General features: G+C 46.1%; 1 protein-coding gene across 1 annotated transcript in view; it reads right to left on the reverse strand.

Moving 5' to 3' along the window:
• The window catches only part of LOC8041175 (coatomer subunit epsilon), a 32,731-nt gene extending 21,994 nt beyond the window's left edge, over positions 1 to 10,737 (reverse strand). The window contains exons 1-5 of the mRNA XM_029968548.3: positions 10,520 to 10,737; positions 7,746 to 7,912; positions 5,449 to 5,551; positions 3,214 to 3,263; positions 1,221 to 1,274 (exon numbers count right to left, since the gene is read on the reverse strand). Coding sequence (XP_029824408.2) covers positions 1,221 to 1,274; positions 3,214 to 3,263; positions 5,449 to 5,551; positions 7,746 to 7,912; positions 10,520 to 10,618 — 473 coding nt within the window. The 5' untranslated portion in view covers positions 10,619 to 10,737. The remainder of the gene's footprint in view (positions 1 to 1,220; positions 1,275 to 3,213; positions 3,264 to 5,448; positions 5,552 to 7,745; positions 7,913 to 10,519) is intronic.
• Positions 10,738 to 19,930: the final 9,193 nt, after the last annotated feature.

Genomic DNA, 19,930 nt, shown 5'->3' on the forward strand with positions numbered 1-19,930 from the left:
TGTATGCGAATGGCAGGTAAAATCTAACAGCCATTCGTCAACGGCAGATAAACAAAGGTTAGGGTGCTCTTTGCAGTACAGTGCTTTCTCTATTTTTTTTCGGCCTCAATGGTGCCAAAAAACTACCACTATGCACGAGGCTCTTACTTGAGCAAATCTCGCGATAATATTTACGCTTTATTGTCATGAGCAGTCTGGGAAGTGCTGAAATCGATCATTCTAATGATTCACGTGACACCCTCAAATGCGTGACGCATAAGAGCCTCGCCATGCTGACATCGAACAAGAAAACGACGGGATAACGTCTGTAGCGTACCTTCAAATTCTTCCTTCATCGGCCATCAAACTGCAGCCATTAGCATGTACAGATATTCGCATGTACAGATGATATACTCTTAGATGATGATGGCTATTCAGGTGGACAGGCTGAATCTCGAAAAGCGTCTACTGGCAAAATGGCAGATGCTGCTGCGAGGCTTGCGGGGGGGGTTCCTTTTTAACTGCGACCTACCAGCACTCAATGGCCTTCATAATTTATCTAGGGCTACGTTTCGACCTTACCATCTGACAGTACACACACTTCCATAGGCTGACTAAGTTTCACACCAATGTCAGGTTTTCCTTGATTTTGGTTGTTAAAAGCCCTAACTAATCAAGTAGTAAAAAACAAAGAAGGACAACTAGCGAAACCCCGAATGACAACAGATGTGAGATGACAAGTGCTGGTCGCACAGAACAGTACGCAAGTCATAACACAACAGAATAAAAAATAAAGCCTCAAGATTGTCAATCTTAAATTTATGAGCTTTGCTAAGATCCTTTGCACTCAAAAGAATAATCTTCCTCTGAAACTTGCTACGATACCTTTGATTTCTTCCCAACAAAGACTAAAATGTGGCAAGCACTAGGAGTTAGAAACAGACTGATAACCCCGAACTGCTATGGTCAGCAAAGGCTAACTCTCTTGGCTCGCATATTTTAAATGCTAGTACGATCAGTGGATTGATTGATCACTCAACTTCCGAGGCTATGAATCGTTCCTTTCGATTATCGTTCAGTCAATATTGTTGGAGGTACCGCTGAGACATGTATAAACAATCGGAATAAACTTAAGACACTTTATCCAGTCCGGTACTCTGAATTCGAGATCGCCATTTTCTTATTCAAAATATTTTGCAGAGTGAGAGCTCACTACAAGCTCAGACATGGCAAACACTCACCTGGCCAAATCCAGTCTGTCCAATTTCAGGAGGCACTGCAGAGTGAGCGCGGCACTGCGCACAGAAGTTGACGTCATCAAATCAGCGAGATTAGACGGCCAAGGGGAAGAACGACATTTAGCCGAACTGTTGCTCACCCAAGTTTTAGCACTATCATTTTAGCTGTTAAGAGCCGCAGCCGGCGATTCCCTACGTGAGGTCGCATGATCTACTACGTCATCGGTCACTATGGGTCAGATGATTACGTGAGAAGTCTCACCACTGTCGAGACCGGTTATAACGAAGTCAGCTATAACGAAATAGCGGATATAGCGAAGTGATTTGCGATTCCCAATGACTTCGTTATAACCAATCTCGACAATATAGTCACATGGATGATGCAAGCAACAATGAGCCAGTTGATTACACCTTATGACGTAATGTGACCACGTGAAATGATGTCACGTGGCTATGAGGTGACGTTACAAGGCATCGTGACAAGGCATCGTGACCTTACATAGTGCGACACCACTGCATCAGAGGCATAGCCAGGTATATCAAATGCGACAGCATTTCTTTCGGCAGCCCCCCCAGGGAAAATTAAGAGTTGTACCACGAAACGAATGCTCATGCGCGGAAGAGTGAGAAGTAGATGAACTGAGAAGAAAGAACACAATTCTGCATGTCCCTCGACAGGAATCGAACCAAGCACCCCCGGTATGTGAGCCAAGCGCTCAACCACACCGCACCAAGGGGGAACTTGCGACGCAATGATTAATAAATCTAACCTTATTACATTGTTTCGCAAACCGAACACCACGATACATGCAAGCCGCACGAGGAGTAGTGAAGCTGAGGCACAACTGAACGCAAGGAGTCACATTTTTGGCAGAACTGCAAAATAAAAAGTTTTAGTTACTCTACAACACCTAGAGAGAACTGGATAAAACCCACAACTCGAAGAAACTCCGGGAAAGAATGCTTCCGGTATTCATTATTATCTCTATTAAATTGCAATCATCTTGTTAATTTTGACAGGTAAGGCTCACAGATACAGTAGAATCTTGTTAATTTAAACTCTCTTAATTCAAACTTGCGGATAATTCAAACTAACATGCAGGTGCCATCTGAGTCTCTATTCTGTATTCAAAGAAATTTTCGATCCCCCTCGAATACAAATTAACGAGATTCGACTGTACGGTGAACTTCGTACAGCGTGAAAGCACGACTTTTTTAAATGTAATCCTGAGCTACTGACATATGTTAAAAATAATTTTGTTGAATCACCTTTTTTATCCTTTCTTGCGCTCAGCTTTCCAATTATTTCATCTTAATGTGGGCAAATGTCACTGTTGTCCACTGCATTCTTGCTGATTATGTCGTCGTTTTCATGATGGCAGTAGTACCTCATATTACAGTATAATTTCTGCGTTCATTCTATTTTTTTTTTCTCATTACTCTTTTGTGCTTGAGGGGGCTGAGGAGCACAAGTTGCTTGGACAGCTTTCTTTCCTTATCTTCCATCACACTTGCATGGTGGATATAGAGCTATTATTATCAGCATTTAAGTCGTACGCTTGCTGGAAGTGTTTGCAAGAGAAAGGGGACTGAAGACACTGAAGCTCTGTGTTTTTTTCGTGCCAAGAAGACGCCGGAAGAGAGAAAATAGCGTTTGGCCAGGTACAGAGAAGCAGGCTGGGCTCATTTGGGCAACAATGTTTCTGTGGCAACACGAGTACATGGCAACTATAACCATGAATACCATAGCCGCTCCACTAGCACTGGGTAGAGAGAGGGTTCCCTCTGAGAGACGCAGACTTCTGTAAAAAAACTGTCCGTGTTATACTTTCGTTATGTTTGCGACACTCTAGGTTTAGAAAGTCGTCCTAGAACACATCTTGTGTTAAAAAACCACACAATAAAAAGGTTTAAAATATATTTTTTTTTTTCACTTCAATTTTAGTTTTGTTACTGCCATGCACTATGCTGATGATATGCTTTAAATGACACTAACCACTCGAGAGAATCCGTCTGGTGGAGAACTCGCAAGGCAGCCTCATAGTTCTGGAAGTTATAGAAGAGAATAAGGTTATTATCAGCTTCAAAACAGTGCACCACAAAACACTAAAAGCCCCAAGTTTGTTTAGAATTGGTATTTTTTGTACGACTTACTTTTTTTGCCGCTATAATGGGCAAACCGAGTACGACATGTAAATTTAATTCCAATTTTAGATTTAGGCTCGTAAACCACGTGGCATTCATACCTTGTCAGGGACACTCAACTGTGCAAAATAAGTTCTAATTTCAGACTTTACACTTTGGGACAATTTGACATATTATATTTCGCTAGGAATACATCGTGAGTCACCTTGGGAACAGAACACGAAGAGCTGCACTGCACACCCTTGAAGCAATAGGTAAGATTTTAAATAGACGCACCACTTGAAAAGGTGTAACTTCAAAGTGAAACAACCATTTCATTTCAAAGGCTACACCAGACATTCTTTTCGAAAACCTCATTTCCAGTTCATTCTTCTAGCAGAGTCCAGCCAACGCTAGTAGAAGAACGGCTAGAAGAGCACAGAGGCTTTCGTAGCTTTGTAAATAGAGGCAAGACCATCTCTGCCCAAAGAATTCCGGAACATTACCACACTCCGCCAAAGCCCAAACCACAGACTGCGAGGTCGACAAACGCTCATACTCCCGGACTGTTGCTACCACAGGCTATGTTGGAGGACATCCGCGATAAAGGAAAGAGAAAGGAGATAAGAGAAAGAAGCTCCATCTTGTTTACAAACAACTGCCAGTTAATCTCTGCAGTTCAGGATACGTTACTCCAATGTGTGCCCCATTTAAGCTGCAGTTGACACTGTCTGAAAATCTTGCTGCACTGCAAGGACACCATAAACCTTGCATGATAAAGCTTTTTTTTTTTTTTTTTTTTGAGCAGACGACGATTGAATTTGCTCAGACACCACGCACAAACACGAATGAGACATCCCAACTTCTTCATGCCCAGTGCTTTCGTAGGCTTCGACCGTACATTAATCCTGCCGCCGCAGGAATGCAGGCATCCATTTTCGTCGCACGCACGTACCATACAAGATGATGCAAAAGCTTGCCACTTCTGTCTGTCACAAGTGTTCCTAAACGAAATGCGCTCACTTAAATTTTCAGAAGCCGTCACGTCCGCCTTTCGGTCACGCGAGAATGCGAAAAACACTGTCGCTCCTTGTCATGCATGCACTAGTGACGAAACGACAGCTGATTTCGAGCAGCAGTCTTAATTTCACGAGTACTTGCGGCACAAAGGACTCCAAATAGTTCCCAACTTTTTCCGAAACGTAGACACCGAAAAACTGACCGTTCCCACTTTTTTGATGACTTCCAGTTGCTGGAGTGGAGGACAATGCATCCACATATTACAGTAGGCAACAAAATTCGGTGTCGGATGCAAACCCGTACATGCCAGTATACAGTGGAAACGCACCAATGCCGTGGTTCATGCTAACCCAAAAGGTGTTACAGAGAAGGGACCTCATACTTTCTGCCTTTTATAAACTCCCAGTTTCACCAGTGACATCTTTAGCTTTAATTTGTTTATATGACTTTACTTTAGGCCCTTACCTAACGTGATAACGAGTTAAAATGGCATCGCCTCACTAACGTGCAGCCATTTTTTCATACAACAAGAGACGAAGCACACCGTCATTCCTGACGCTCAATTCACTTGGGAATTAATCGAGCTCCACGTGCCTCTAAGAAACAAAAATCTCTTAGTACGACAGATCTTGCTCTCTGGACGAATCCCGAGCTCGTAGCTTTATCTTCGGTAGTTGCATCCGCCGAGCGAGAGTTGGTGCAGTCGAGGTGTGTCTTGGAGCAAAGAGCTCGTGCTTGCAGCCCAGTAGCGGAGTTGTCATACTCCGCTACTAGAATTAAAGTGACAGAAAGCTGGAAAGTAAAAATAAAAACAGAGCACCAGGCAATTTAAACCGGAATAACGTAAACTGTGGGAATAGGTTGTGAGAGTAGAGCCACATTTCAAGCGGAAATGAATTGGCAGCTTGAGATCACTACGGCGCGTGCCATGTCTAGCACTCGAGACGTGGGAACGGGGGCTCGCTAGGACGCGGCCCACGGGCCGCGGGCTCAATACCCCAGGTTTAGAGAGCCGCAATTTCTTGGAGGCTCCGTACGAAGTTTGGGTCCAGCCTCTGTTACGGGCGACTACAACGGGCAAACGTACCTGCTCGTGATAGTATATGGTGGCTGCGACGAGGGGAAGGATCACGTTGTTGACGTCCATGCTCTTTGCCATGCTCTGGTCCAGCTCCCTCGCCACTTGGTCCCTGGCCGGAGGGAGGTGCAACGAGAATTAGAGCGACTCGGACGACGCTTGAAAGAAAGCGGACGACGCTTGAAAGAAAGCGGGCGACCGCTCAACTCGAAAAAGTGACTGAGCGAGCGTAAACATGTTTTTGTTATTGGGAACAATCACATCCTTGCATACCAGCATCTTAAAAAAAAAAAAGAAAGAAAAAAATATCATGAACAATTTTACTCTGCGAAGGGGGATGGCCAGCGAAGCTGTTTAACACACGACACAGACCCGCCCCAAAGAGCCCGAGAAAACTAGACACTCGCGACAGACGGAACTGCCACCCGGCGGAAAGTAGACACGTGCGACGGGAACGCCACCCCAGGAGAGTGAGAGGAAAGGAAACTAGGCACGCAAGCGCTTGGAACGACGACAAAGAGAGGGCGGTGCGAGCGTAAACGTGGCCGACGTGGGTTGCACGGCGGCAAATCTTTGAGAGACCCTTATTATCAACCCGAGAATCTACTGATCTTGAAAATGGTGCCTATTGATAACTAACCTACCGAACAGACCTATTGCTAAATTTTTCAAGCACCAAGGAGAATGCAGGGAATGGTGTTCCACGTGCTGCACACGCTGGCGTCTGCAACAGTGACTGTTCTAAAGCAAAAGCCTAAAACAAATGGCATCACGCACGTTCGTCCTCGCCTCACTTTGATTATTTACTTCGAATCTTCCGTACGGGGAAGGCGTGCGCGTGCGACGGTGCGAGCATAGAAGTTTTGGTCACGCACACGAAAAAACCACAAAATCCTAGCCATAAAAAGCTTCACTGTAAAAAAATTATCAGCCTTGTGTGGATCCACAGCGGTCACAACGAAACCTTATCGGACCCTAATGCATCCTACGCCGCGGTCGGCACTTTAAGTGGAGGAGCCGTCGTCAATGTCCGCTCGGAGGGTGACGCACTCGTGTATTTCGACGCTTTTATTTGCAGTCTAGCCGCTAAAACATTGCACAAAAGACAGTGTGCAGGGGCTGAATAGGACGTGTTCCTTCCTAAAACGACGGTCCAGTAACATTGGCTATAAAGAGACAGTCTTTAGACACAGGCCTACATGTAATGAAGCAGACGGGCTTCGAACGTGCCTGAGGTTCGTCGTCCGTAGACCATTCTGCCATTGTGTCTGCAGCGTGCACTGCGTCTTTTGTACGACACACGGGCAGCGCGACTGCGGCTCGACGGACGCAGCGCGACCCTCGAGGGGCGTAATGCGCCGCCACGACCACTGCGGCAGTCTGGTGAACGATCTTTGAGAATCGTACGTGTGCGCAGCCGTCCTAACACGTGCAGTTCATTGGGCGGTGCGTCGAAGTAACTGGCGTGGCTCTGCGGTAGCGCGCTCGCTTCGCCGCCAATGTTACGACGCGTCCTGGTCAAGCCACAGCAGGCTTTGGGATTTTCTTTTTCGAGCATTGGACGGTGACCGACACCTTATAACTACGTCGATTAAAGCGCGAAACACATGTACGATGAAACCGTCGAATCCGACGTCCGACCACGCAATACGACGGTCGGGGGCGAGGGTTTTCAACGCTCTCCGATGCTACGAAAACCCTCTCCCCCCAAGGTCATTCCGGCAGTCCGCACGTCGGATCGGAAGGTTTCGTCGTACATGTGTTTCGCGCTTTATCGCGGTAAAGCAACAGCTTTCGCAAGAGGCGAAGGTGTGCATGCCAGCTGATTAAACCTCTGGCTGGGGAGCGCGTCTTCAGACGCGCAACAATTTTGACTGCAGCTTGGGATGGGAGTCTTTAAATGCGCACCCTTTTCACCACACAGGAGGAAGTGCCATTTATCCCTGAACATGGGGGAAAACTTTCCTTTAGAAACCAATGCATAGATGGCAGCACAAATGAGTTTGACGAGATACGTGCGGTACCAAAAAATATTGACAAAATTGGGACAGAAAATCTCCCATTTCGCTCATATTTGTTTAGGTCAAGGAAGTTTCCAGTTAAGGGGTTAAGAAACATCATAATCTAAAACCTAAAAAAAAGTATGCACGCCAGCTGATTAGGAAATATCATAATCTAAACCATGAAACTTGAGAAATAGGATAATGAACAACACAACACAAAATATAAACTGTTGTCTGAAAACTCTAGTCATTACGCGATAGAAAAAAAAAAAAAAAAGAAGACGAAGTGGCCAGTGCCCTTACTTGCGCGCTCGGTCTCCTGAAAGGTAGTCGGCCAACAGCCGTATACAGCGCAGTTCCTCTGCCGCCATGGACCGTATTTCGTCCAGGACCACGCCATACTTGCGCTGAGCGATGTATGCGCGGTACAGGAAAATGTCCTTCTCCAGCTTCACCTCCGGGCTCGTGTTCTGGAAAGTCAAGAAAAAAGAAAAGAACTCAGATTCATACTTTACAAAGTTTAGGAACATAGGAATTGATTTCTGACACAGCAAGCCTTCCAACCACGTGACTAGCATGGATGTTGCTTGGTGTAACACACTGTCATCTTTTAGGAATAGCGTTTAAGGATGGGACTCTGTTGGCCAATGTGTCGCAATCTGCCATATCAATTTTACACACTAGGGATACTACTTCGAAGCAAGCAATAAGCAAGAATAACTGCAACTAGTCTAGAGTGATGTCCCACGCAAGCGGTGGAACATCCCCGTACCACTATGGAAATTGTCTTAAAAAGCACAAAGTTCGACAGCTTCAGTGTGATGAGCATGAACAATGTGCACAAGGCAAGTATAGAGAGCGCAGTAGTCTTCAAGAAAACCGAAAACATGTGAGCATCAGTCAATCTGCATTTCCAGTGCCTTGGAACAGCATCTAGTGAATGAAGGGAATGAGAGCATGTGCAGGGAGAATGGCAGAAATGAAACACTGGATAGGTGGCGCAACCTGCCACCCGGTTCAAAAAGTTTGGATGTGTTTATCGATTCACCCATTCATTCACCAAGGTGATGCTCGTGTTTTCATTCTCAGATGCAAGACTCCAGCAATGGGCAAGAGATCCGGGGCAGAAAGGGATTGAACGGAATTCAGAGGTGACACAACACAAAATACACGAACAAAGCTAACAAAGTTTTCATATTTTGTGTTCATGTTTTTTTGGAAATGCAAAGCGTTTTTTTTTGTCACTTATTTTCATTAATATATTTAAAACGTTTGCATTCAAATATTGATGGGGAGATTATTGGCCAATTTTTCAACACCTATAAAAAAAGATGCTTTGTTCAATAAAAGAAACAAATTAACAGTTTTTGCGTGACAGTCAACAACTACAATTTGTTCACTGTCGTATACATTCTAACATCATAAAGAGAAAACCATAATAAAACTATTTATTTCATGCCACACCGCTGAAAAAAATGCACATTCACGAGTATATCCCCAAATTTGCGTTGCACTCCTTTTTGTTAGGAATTCAAACTAGGAACAGAATCTCCAGACATTGAGAATGAAAAAATAAAGCCTCAACATATAGCAATCAGTCTAACAAACATGACCAGTCAGAAGACAACCTTTCTTAAAAGCAATTAAATCTATGACCCTTTCTATCATGTCCTAGGTACTTAACAGACTTCTTTTCCCAAGGTATTGAAGATATCATTGTCGCACAAATTGACGCAAAAGTCAAGTTTGTGTCACTCAAAGTCCTGCGAAAGTTTGAGTTTATGGTTCAGAATCAGAGTGCTTGCTCTAAACCGAAAAGACCTCCTCGAGTCGTCGCTGAAGTGCATATCATGCTGCAGGGATTAAGCCAGAGTGCCGTTTGTCAACTACCCCTCGTCTGTTTGCACAAATAACTGCTTGAGGATGCCTTGTGAAAAACCGAGGTCTGATTTCGACCACCTGGGGATCTTCCGACGCACAGCCGAAACCCGTGTTACACAGCGCCTTCTCCGCAACGAGCCCCCACCAGATTGCGGGCATCTTGGCCGGGATTCGAACCCGCCAAGTGGGGACTCGTAGGCTGGTGCCTTGACTCGGCGCCATCGAGGTGGCTCGTGACTCGTCTATTGACTAGGGCACAAAGTTTACTTTGATGCCACAATTGTGCACTTTGGCGTCGTTTCATTTTGAAGGGACTGCTACACGATAAATCCTCCAAAAGGCATAGGCTCTCAAGATGTGGGCTTTCAAAAAGCCACTCCAAATAAACAACTTTTAGATGAACCACTCAATCTTCTCTGTTGCTGCTTTGTCATCATTTCATTCTGAAACGTCTCTGTAGTCCTTGCGAAGTGAAGAAAATAAATTTTAAAATACCGATTCCTTTTTCTTTTCTGGTTCGAGACTTTTGGACCGATGTCAGTCATTTCAGTATTTTTTGGGTGTATAATGAGGAAGGTAAACCCTAGCCCCATGTTTAGCAAGATAGGCTAATGCGTCACACCACAGCCACAAGCGTAGGGACATAACAACAACAACGTATGCGTTATTTGCGAGCACAGAATTGAGACGTCGTCCTGTCTATTTTCTGTGCCTTCTACGGTTTGATGTTTTTTCTCTACCCCAGTCTCAGGTTAATTCAACATGGTTAATATTCACCAGCTCGCCTGCATCCTTACGATTTTTTTCACAGAAATAGGTTCTGGCTGTCATCAAACGCAACTCGCCACATTAAACACGCTAGAACTAAATCTAAAAAAGCAACAACTTTGCTTCTTTTTTTTTTGACGAATAAATGATGAAGTTAGTCAGGTTAGACGATAGTTTACGAACAAACCGATAAGCGAGAGCGATGTTTCCGTAGCAAAGCCGCAAACTGTCGCTGGGAAGGTGCGGCCGCATGTTCCGTGCCGACAACCAGAAATAACGCGGACAGCTGATTTTAAAGCAAAAAAATAACGAAAGCCACTTCTCATTGTTAAATACAAAATCACGGAGTAGCTTTCGAACACGCTGGTATGAATGCAGTAGTCATACAAGAGAAACGCGAGAACTCGGACAAATACACTCGGCGGTACCTTTCCTTTCTGGGCTTCGGTGATGCAATACTGGTAGTTTCCGATATAAAAAGCGTTCTTGATGTCGAAAAGTGGGTCCGGCTGGTTTTGAGATGACATTTTGCGAGATTTGTTGATGAAACGGCCAAAATTCGACGATTTGAAGGCTGCAAAAACGAAACAGACACCGTGGCACTCGCACAAACGGATTCCGGATGGATTGGATTGTCTCTAATAGCAACTTCAAACATAAAAAGAGCCAGAATCAGTGTTGCCTTCACAAATATCTGGAATCTTCTAAACGTTTTAAAAGAAATATTTGACAATAGCACGAAAAAGATCAAAATCATACGTGTAAAAATAAGCATTTCCACAAGAAAAACGACTAGCATACGTTTTAAATTGAATACCCTTTAAGCCACTGACTTTCTACAACAATTGCTGGATCGCGCCACACTGCTCCGCGAATGCGGCTACCGGCCGGCCATTTTGCATGTACAGTTTCTACGTTTTGGAGCGTTGGAGAGGTTGGGCGGCAGCGTGCGGAAGGCACGTTTTCTGCTTGTTCGCCGTCATTCGCCAAGAAGTTTTTTAAGGCTTTGTGCGAACGGTAGTAATTGACTTTGAGAACACGTGGGAATTTTTAGGAAAGCATAGCACTGGAGGAAATACGCACAACTCGTCGAACGCAAGTCTCACTGGACTTGCGGCGTGATCAAAGCTTTCTTTGTACGCCGAAATGCAACAGAGACACTGTGCCGTCGAAGGCACAGTGCCTCTGCGCCTTCCAAAACCTGGATACATATAAAGAATAGATGCCGTCGCAAAGACTTGAAGGTGTGTCACACGTAGATGTCTTTGTATCATGTGTCGGCCACGGAGTTCTGGATCGCGAGTTTTTAGAGCGCAGCTCTTAGGCGCCCGTTTCCGGCTTGAGTGGCGTCGCCGTCGCCGCCGCTGTCGGCGTAACCGCGCGGTGCATTATGGGACATTTCCCATGATGCAACGCGCGGGGAGGCTTAAAGGGAGGAGGACGAGGGGGAGGGGAGGAGGGGGAGAAGGACGGGAGGAGGAAACAGGAGGAGCGGGAGGAGGGGGTAGAGGAGAAGGGAAGAGGGGTGGAGGAGGAAGGAGGAAGGAGGAGGGGAGAAGGAGTAGCGGGGAGGATGAGGAGGAAGGAGGGGTATACCCTCCCCTCAGTACCCTTCTCTCCTCCTCCTCAAGAGCTGCACTCTAATTCGGCGTTACAAGGTGTTGTAAACGTCTTTCATTTTTTTTCATCAATAAAGAGAGGAAAAAATCGCTGGTTGCTTTTAAGCACTATTAACCATGGCTATGTTCCAAATCTACTCAAATGAAACGCATGGCAGCACAAATAGAGCAACCCCGTGGAAAGTAGGTTTTCGAACGCAAAAGTATGAAACGGCGAGATCGAAATATTTTTAAATGCGGCCCATATGGTCGTGTGGAATCTGTCGCCGTCGCTACCGCAGTACACCCCTCCCCTTCTTCCGTCGCACTGGATCGAGCTTGTTTCTGGACCGCGAGTGGCGAATACAGTTGTCAGCTAGAGTAAAGTAAAACGTCTTCACGAACGTTGCACTCGCAAAACTTATCCACACGGCGTCGATTCTCAATCGGTATATACAAGCGTGCGAATGCACAGAGTGCAGAGACGCAGCACAATGACGTGCCAATTGAAGCTTTGACAACGCCGCGAGACCAGCGGGACTTGCGTTCGACGAGTTGCGCCTTTTTCCTGCGGTACTGGGCTCTCGTAAAACTTTTCCCGTATTCTCAAAGGCAACTACGGCCGTTTACATAAGGTTTTATGCAACGTATTCCACGAACGATGCCGAACTACCAAAAAACGTTGTCATCAGCATGCTGCCGCCCAGCCTCTGCAACGCTCCAAAAAGCCGATTTGGTACCTGCATGATGGCCGTCTGGTGGCTGTACTTGCAATGCAGCGAACAAGCGGGAATGCGCGATCCAGCGGCTTACAACGACGGGCGGTGAGCGCCTCTCCAGTTTCACTTTATGATGGGTTAAAAGGAAGATCGAAGAAACATACTCCGCCCATGGCAGTGGCTTAGCCAGTTATGTTCTTCTGCGACGAAGTGGGGAAGAAGGTCAATTCCGAAGCTGAGCCTACTGGGCAATCAACGAGTCAGTTGCTCGAGCGGGGAACTGCTAGTCCGCGTGGAACCCTGAAAAACTTATATGAAAAGAAAAACAAAAAACAAAAAACAAGCGTCCAAGCAAAGAGGTGAGGGGGGGGGGGGGGGGGCGGTGGCGGTGGCGCCTTTCACGCAGGCGACGGGCTCCACTGGTGTTACACGAGAGCGAAACAAGAAGCCAAGCACCAAACAAAAGAAAGGAAGGGAGCGGCAAAGAAAGAAAACCCTCATGCGACGGCTCCTCATCGTCCTTCTTGTCTTGCTTTTTTTTTTTTTTTTTTTTTTCGACGGCATGGCGGATGCGCGCGCGCGCACAGGCTGAGATTTAAAAGCGGAAGGCGACTCATAACTCGCAGAGCTCTGATAACTCGTTGACTCGGCGCCGCCGAAAGATGATCATTATCAGTTTTTGTTTTCTTATAGTTCGTGGAGCGTTGTTTAGCAGGTGGCCAACCCTGCTGCCTTCCACGTTCATTCGCGCGCACTCCTTTGAAGTGCGAAATGTGGGTTTGCTTTGGCATTCGATTCACTTCTCTCTTCTCTTGCGCCTTGCTCCGACGCTTGTTTTTTTATACAGCACTTTCACTTTAAAGTCGTCTGCCTTTTACTTGGCCTTTGTTCCGATGCTTGTCTTCTGTGTTATATGTTTTACATTCAAGTGGGTTAGGGTTACAAGCAAGCTAGCGGATGCCCGCTCATTTCCTTTGAACTTAGTCTCTGCAATTTCTGCATACCTTGTTTCACCTTGCGATGGACCACTGCGGACACTACTAGTCATCCCAAGCCATCCAGCAGCGTGCTTAGTAAAATTGGGGCCTTTTTGAGGCATTTAGCTTTTTTTTTTTTGCAATTGTCGAGGCGTTTGATAATGTCAGCTTTATGCTGCCTATCCGACAACAACAGGTTGGGCATGTCTCGCGATACATTTTATTTTAGCAATATATTTCGTATCTGTGTTTCTGTATTGCAAAAAAAAAAAAAATTTTCACCAGTATCTGTATTCCTGTATCGAAATACATTTGGAATGTTTCTTTTTATCGCAATGCAATCAGGATGAAATGTATTTCGTTGCATTTCTGAAGAAATCTAATACTCCCCCCCCCCCCCCCCCCCCTTTCCCCGAAGAACAAAATACAAATCGAAACGCTTCTTCTTTTTTTTTTTTTTTTTTTTTTTTTTTTTTTTTACTTCTGAGAGCATTAGGGCTTATTTTTCTCTTCTGAGAAATGTTGCGTACGTAGTCGGGACTCGAAACAGGTAGCGTGCGAGCTGAGTCGGAGCATCTTCTACCCCAGGTCCCAAGGTACGGATTTTGTGAGTCATTAGGTAGTTGTAGTAGATCGTTTTTCTCCTCCGCTACGGTATCCCCGAAGAAAACGCCGCAGCTGCGAATGCGCGCCGCCAGCCTTGTCTGCATAGTTCAAGGTCTTGTGGCGGTTTACGGAGCGCTATCCGGGTGCTTAGCGGGCTGCTGGAACGGTCTACTACAATTTCCTATCGTTTACTGGCATACGATGCCCGCTGCTAGTTAGTTAGAGACCCGAGAAACAGGAAATCAAAGGAAGTATTGCTTGGTCTGTGGCCGAGTAGCTGAGTCACAGTCCGCTGCAACACGAGCCTGGCGGTGGTTGACTTGAAATCATAGGATGACTCACGCAGTGAAGTTCAACCGATATCCAAATGAATCTGCGCCCGCAGTATTGCACGGCTCAATGGTACGTCATCAGTCGACGTGGACGTGACCCGCTGCTATGGTGATCCGATAACCAGGAAAGAGGCCAGACGTGGCCTCGCTGTGCCGACCCAGACCATGGTGGCCCAGACCACGGTGGCCCAGACTTCATACACCTGCGAGTCGCGATGTCGCGACTCGTCTCGAGCGCGCTGTTTCTCGGAGAGCTGGCACCTGTGCCGGCCATCTCAGGTCGCAATCCACGAGGTCTCTGTTTGGATGATGCTAGGCAAAACTTGAGGACTGCCATCCATGTTTTGGAGGCGGAGGGTTGGCAGGAAGGACCGTTACAACAGGGATGCCACCGTATCGATTTTTTCAACCGTAACAGAAGATAAGACACATGTGTTCCAGGATGCTTCAGGTGGTCCACTATTCTCGAAAATTCCAAATTACACTGTCTGCACGATCTTCAACAAGGTTGCCTGCAACGAAAGTACGTGTCCTTTCATACAGTAGCGTGTGTAAAGTTTCATGTTCAAGGCAACACCTACAGAAACAAAAATACTTGTTGATTCCACCGTGACGTCATGTGATCAATGTTGACAGGGGCGCCCTTATTAGGCAGGGGAGTGGTGGTATTTTGATAAAATTTAGGGTGACATAGAATTTATTTAGAGGTCGAAGTCTTTTCGCATCACTCCTCAGACAGACAGGATTTCAGGGAAGGGACCGCGGTCAATCCTTGATGGAACGTTTATTGAGCCCATTGAAGACTCTTCGTCCGGAACCGCTACCCTCAAAGCGAAGTGCCAAGCCTGCGGAAAAGAAATTTCGGGATAAAAAAAACTTCCACTTCAAACTTCACCTTAGTTGGTGTCTTAAACAAATTTGAAAAATGTTATAATTATTATGCAACTAAAAGCAAAGGGGCAAGCGAGCTGGACAAGAATGACGAAATGTATTGCATTATCAGTATTCGTATTTCTACCCTCCCTAAAATGTGTTCTTGTATTTGTATTTCCAAAGACTTTTTGCCTATTTTTAAAATGTATTTCCGATACGTATCGGAAATTCTCAAGTACACCAGTATTTGCATTTCCAAATACATTTTCTCAGTATTTCTGCCCAACCCTGCAACACAATGTAGCTGTCAAGAGCCAATTTTTACGTTTAGGAATTAGAGGAATGGAATTGAACGATTCAGCCATTCCAGGAGTGGGAATGGGCCCAGTGTCCCCATTCCTAGGAGTTGAAAGGAATTAAATTATTGAAAAATCTAATTCCCGGAATGGAATTGGAATGGAATGGGTGTGCCCATTCCGCAACACTGCTCTGGAGAGTGGCGTAGCCAGGAATCTTTTTTTTTAGGGGGGAGGGGGGGGGGGGGGGGCTGAGTGCTTATGGTCAAGAGGTCCAACGAGTCAACAGGTGCAATAGCCGCGTGACAGTCGAGTCAAGAGGTCCAACGAGTCAAAAGGTGCAATTCGAGTCAAGAGGTCCAACGCGTCAAGAGGTCCAACGAGTCAAAAGGTCCAATTAGTGTCAAGAGGCCCAACGCGTCAAAGGTCCAACGAGTCAAGAGGTCCAACGCGTCAAGAAGTCCAACGCGTCAAGAGGTCCATCGAGCCTTATTTTAGAGCGCAGCTCTTAGGGGCCCGTTCCCGGCTTGAGCGGCGTCGCCGTCGGCGTCGGCGTCGGCGTCGGCGTAACCGCAACCCTCGTAACCCTCGTGAGGGTTACGAGGGTTACGAGGGTTAATCTCATGAGGGTTACCCTCACGAGGATCACGAGGGCCACGAGGGTTACTTACCCTCGTAACCCTCACGAGGGTTACGAGGGTTAGTTACCCTCAAAAGGGTTACCTTCACGAGGGTTACCCTCACGAGGGTTACTTACCCTTGTAACCCTCACGAGGGTTACGAGGGTTAGTAACCCTCGTGAGGGTAACCCTCGTGAAGGTAACCCTTTTGAGGGTTACGAGGGTTAGTAACCCTCGTGAGGGTAACCTTCACGAGGGTTACCCTCACGAGGGTCACGAGGGTTATGAGAGTTACCCTCACGAGGGTTACTCACCCTCGTAACCCTCACGAGGGTTACGAGGGTTAGTTACCCTCACGAGGGTCACGAGGGTTATGAGAGTTACCCTTACGAGGGTCACGAGAGTTACCCTCACGAGGGTCACGAGAGTTGCCCTCACAAGGGTTACTAGGGTTACCCTCACGAGGGTCACGATGGTTACCCAGGTCGTGACCCCCCCCTGGGGTCACGTGACCTGGGGATACCCCCGAGGTCACGTGACCCCCCGTTGACGTCATAGGCACTGATGACGTCGTCAGTGACGTCACTGATGACGTCACCGGCATCCGCATCGTCATCGTCATCATCACTGATGACGTCATTAGTGACGTCACTGATGACGTCACCGGCATCCGCATCGTCATCATCATCACTGATGGCGTCATCAGTGACGCTACTGATGACGTCATCGGTATCGTCACGTGGCCCCAGGTCACGTGACCCCCCGACGTCACGTGACGCCCCAAGGTCACGTGACTCCCACAAGGTCACGTGACCCACAAGGTCACGTGACCCCCAAGGTCACGTGACCCCCCGCCCCCCGAGGTCACTTGACCCACCCCCCAGTACCCTTCCCTCCTCCTCCTCAAGAGCTGCGCTCTAATTCGGCGTTACAGGGAGTTGTAAACGGCTTTCATTTTTTATCTTCTTTGTTTATAATTATATTGCTATTAATGGGCTGCTTTTGACGGTTACTTACTGTTTGACCTATTTGAATGATTTTGGACAATACAACTATTACATGGCTATTGGCGACAAGTAGACATATACTATTTGCCACAAGGTATATGTATTTGAGTGTTAAATAATGAATAGTGCCTGGCGACATATTTTGGACTTGTAGAACTTAGTATCTCTGTTCCAGTCTCTCTGTTCTAGGACACATTTATGCCACTTCTATGGAAGTTTCTCTCAAATTCCCGAGATATAAAATACAAATGTATATCAGCCCATCTCGCGTTTAGCCTTCGCTTTCAGTATTTGTAATCGCAAAAACTTCCTTAAGTAACTTTGTCAAGTCCCGGGTTCTCGTATGTTGTATTGAAAATATGATGCGCTACTATTTTATGCTTTAGTTTTTATTCGCTGACTTCACCGAATCACTAAAGAGGTAAATGACACAACATGGGAAGAATCTCAAATATCATAGGAGGACGTCTTTAAACGAGTCCAAATTACGCCACTTGGCGTCCAATAGAGTGTTGCAAATGAATGCGAGCAATAGGGAATTGTAGTAGACTGTTTTTCTCCTCCGCTACGGTATCCGTGAAGAAAACGCCGCAGCTGCGCATGCGCGCTACCAGCCTTCTCTGCATAGTTCAAGGTCTTCTGGCGGATTACGGAGTGCTATCCGGGTGCTTAGCGGGCTGCGGGAACAGTCTACTACAATTCCCCATCGTATCCTTGAAACGTTATGACTGCTGCAAGCTAGCGCGTTAATCTGGGCCGTTCGCTCACTCAAAAGCCCGGATCAGCCACAAATACTTATGTTAGCGATATGTAACTCCTTTTCTGCTCTTTATTTTTAAGAATGCTGTGAAATAAACCATGAAACGGAACGTTTCATGATTAAGCATTTTTGCCATGAATTGCCGAACACTTGTCTGTCGATACAATTTATTTTTAGTTGAAATTACGCGATGTGTTAGTCGGGTAGAATTGTAAGATGGTAGGTTAGTTGCTCAATCATTTTTAGGAAATTGGATCATAAAGATCGAAGTCGATTGAAGAACTGTTCGTGTCGGAAAGTACGTTGATCTCTGAAGCCGATAGATCTAGTGTGTCGAGTGATAGGCCATGGCGAATGGAAAAATGACTAACTTTACATGACTAGCTGCGCCAGGGCAAACTGTCTTTTCAAGTTCATCAAAAACCAAGGACTTCTAGATATGAAAGAGGTTATTTTGACGGGACGTGAACGAATTTAAACAATTACTACAACTTTTAAAAATGATGTCACAGAAGAAAAAACAAACTATTTTCAGTTATCATGACGTCAAACGCCGTAATAGTGCTTTAGTGTGTTGGTAGACATCGAAATAGCAAATAACTATAGACATATCTTTCGTATGTGACGAAGGCTGTGTTCAAAGTAGTTTTACAATTATTTTGAACCCGGATGTCGAAGTAGTCACTGCCTAAACAAAAGAGGCATCACAAATTGTGGAATGTTAAGACCATTGCGGTGACGTGTTCGATATTCGCGGGGGAGAGCAACACGGGAGATGCAGATTTACGACTTTGTGGTCAGGGGTAGAAAAGCAAAGGCACACAACACTGCAAGGGCTGCAGGTCCCCAACATGCCAATGTTGCTATAAGCTTGACAGTTTATAACAACGATGATTTCTGATGTTTACAAATCCAGTGCCCAGCATGCGATCCCCACACCCCAGCGCGCGCGTATCTGTCGCTTTAGAAACCAAGCAAATCACGGGTCATACGCACGGACACTGATTACATCACCGGCCAGAAACAATGTATGAAAGCCGTGTTGGTGAGATCCCCCCTGCCATGTGGACGTCTTCACAGCTTAACCTTTCGCTCTTTTTCCGACATTTTTCTTTTCCCTCTTATTTTGGTAGCACCTCTGTTGGTCTGCTTTTTTAATGCGTCAGCATTACCTGGCTCAGTCAGCAAAAAAGCCGTCGGCAAAATCCGTGACTAATCCAACACAATCCAAAAAAAAAGAAAGATCTGGTCACGTGCATTTCTCTGGTCACGTGAACAAAAAAAACTGTGGTCACGTGACCAAACCGAGAAAAAAACCGCTGGTCACGTGACCCCTTTGGTTCCGTGAGCACTAAACCATCCTGGTTTCGAACCTAGGCCTGGTTTCAATTCATATTAAAAATAGCGCAAAAGAGACGGGACAAAAAGACGAAGAAGCACACAGGACAAACGCTAACTGGCAACTAAACTTTATTGAAAGCTTCCAACTTTGCTATCGCCATGCACGTGCTTAGTCTCGTTCAACAGAGACAGGGCGTACCGCCAAATCCGCACAATCATACCGCCCACCGCCTGTTCCAAAAAGTCAGCAAAACAGCTACATCACCCCGCCGCACAATCCGAACGAGAAAAGAATAGAAAAAACGCCGCTTTAATATTGTCAAGTTAGATAGTGTTAATGAAATGGTACTCTTTCTGCTGCATATACACCGATGCGACGCTTATGCAAACGTCTTTGTCACAATCATGTATTTTTGCTGCCTCCAACAACTCTCGTTCCCTCCTTCCTTTGTTTCGTCCCTCCACCTTCGCACCGTCCAGCTTGGGGGAACAACCACAAGTTCTACAATGCCCCGGTAAGTGGGAACCGTAATTGTTGCCAAGAGAAGGCGCATGCTCTCGAAGTCGATCATTTAAGCAACGTCCCGTCTGCGACGATTTTATTATTTTTGTTAGTGTTCCTGCAGAGCAAAGCCTGGTCTCTTTAGTCGAGACTACTCTGGAAGTTTTTAGCAAATCTTCTAAGCATTTACATTTCACCTACGAACTTC

The sequence above is a fragment of the Ixodes scapularis genome, unplaced genomic scaffold, assembly GCF_016920785.2.
Source record: "Ixodes scapularis isolate PalLabHiFi unplaced genomic scaffold, ASM1692078v2 PGA_scaffold11__112_contigs__length_91849675, whole genome shotgun sequence".
NCBI lineage: Eukaryota > Metazoa > Arthropoda > Arachnida > Ixodida > Ixodidae > Ixodes > Ixodes scapularis.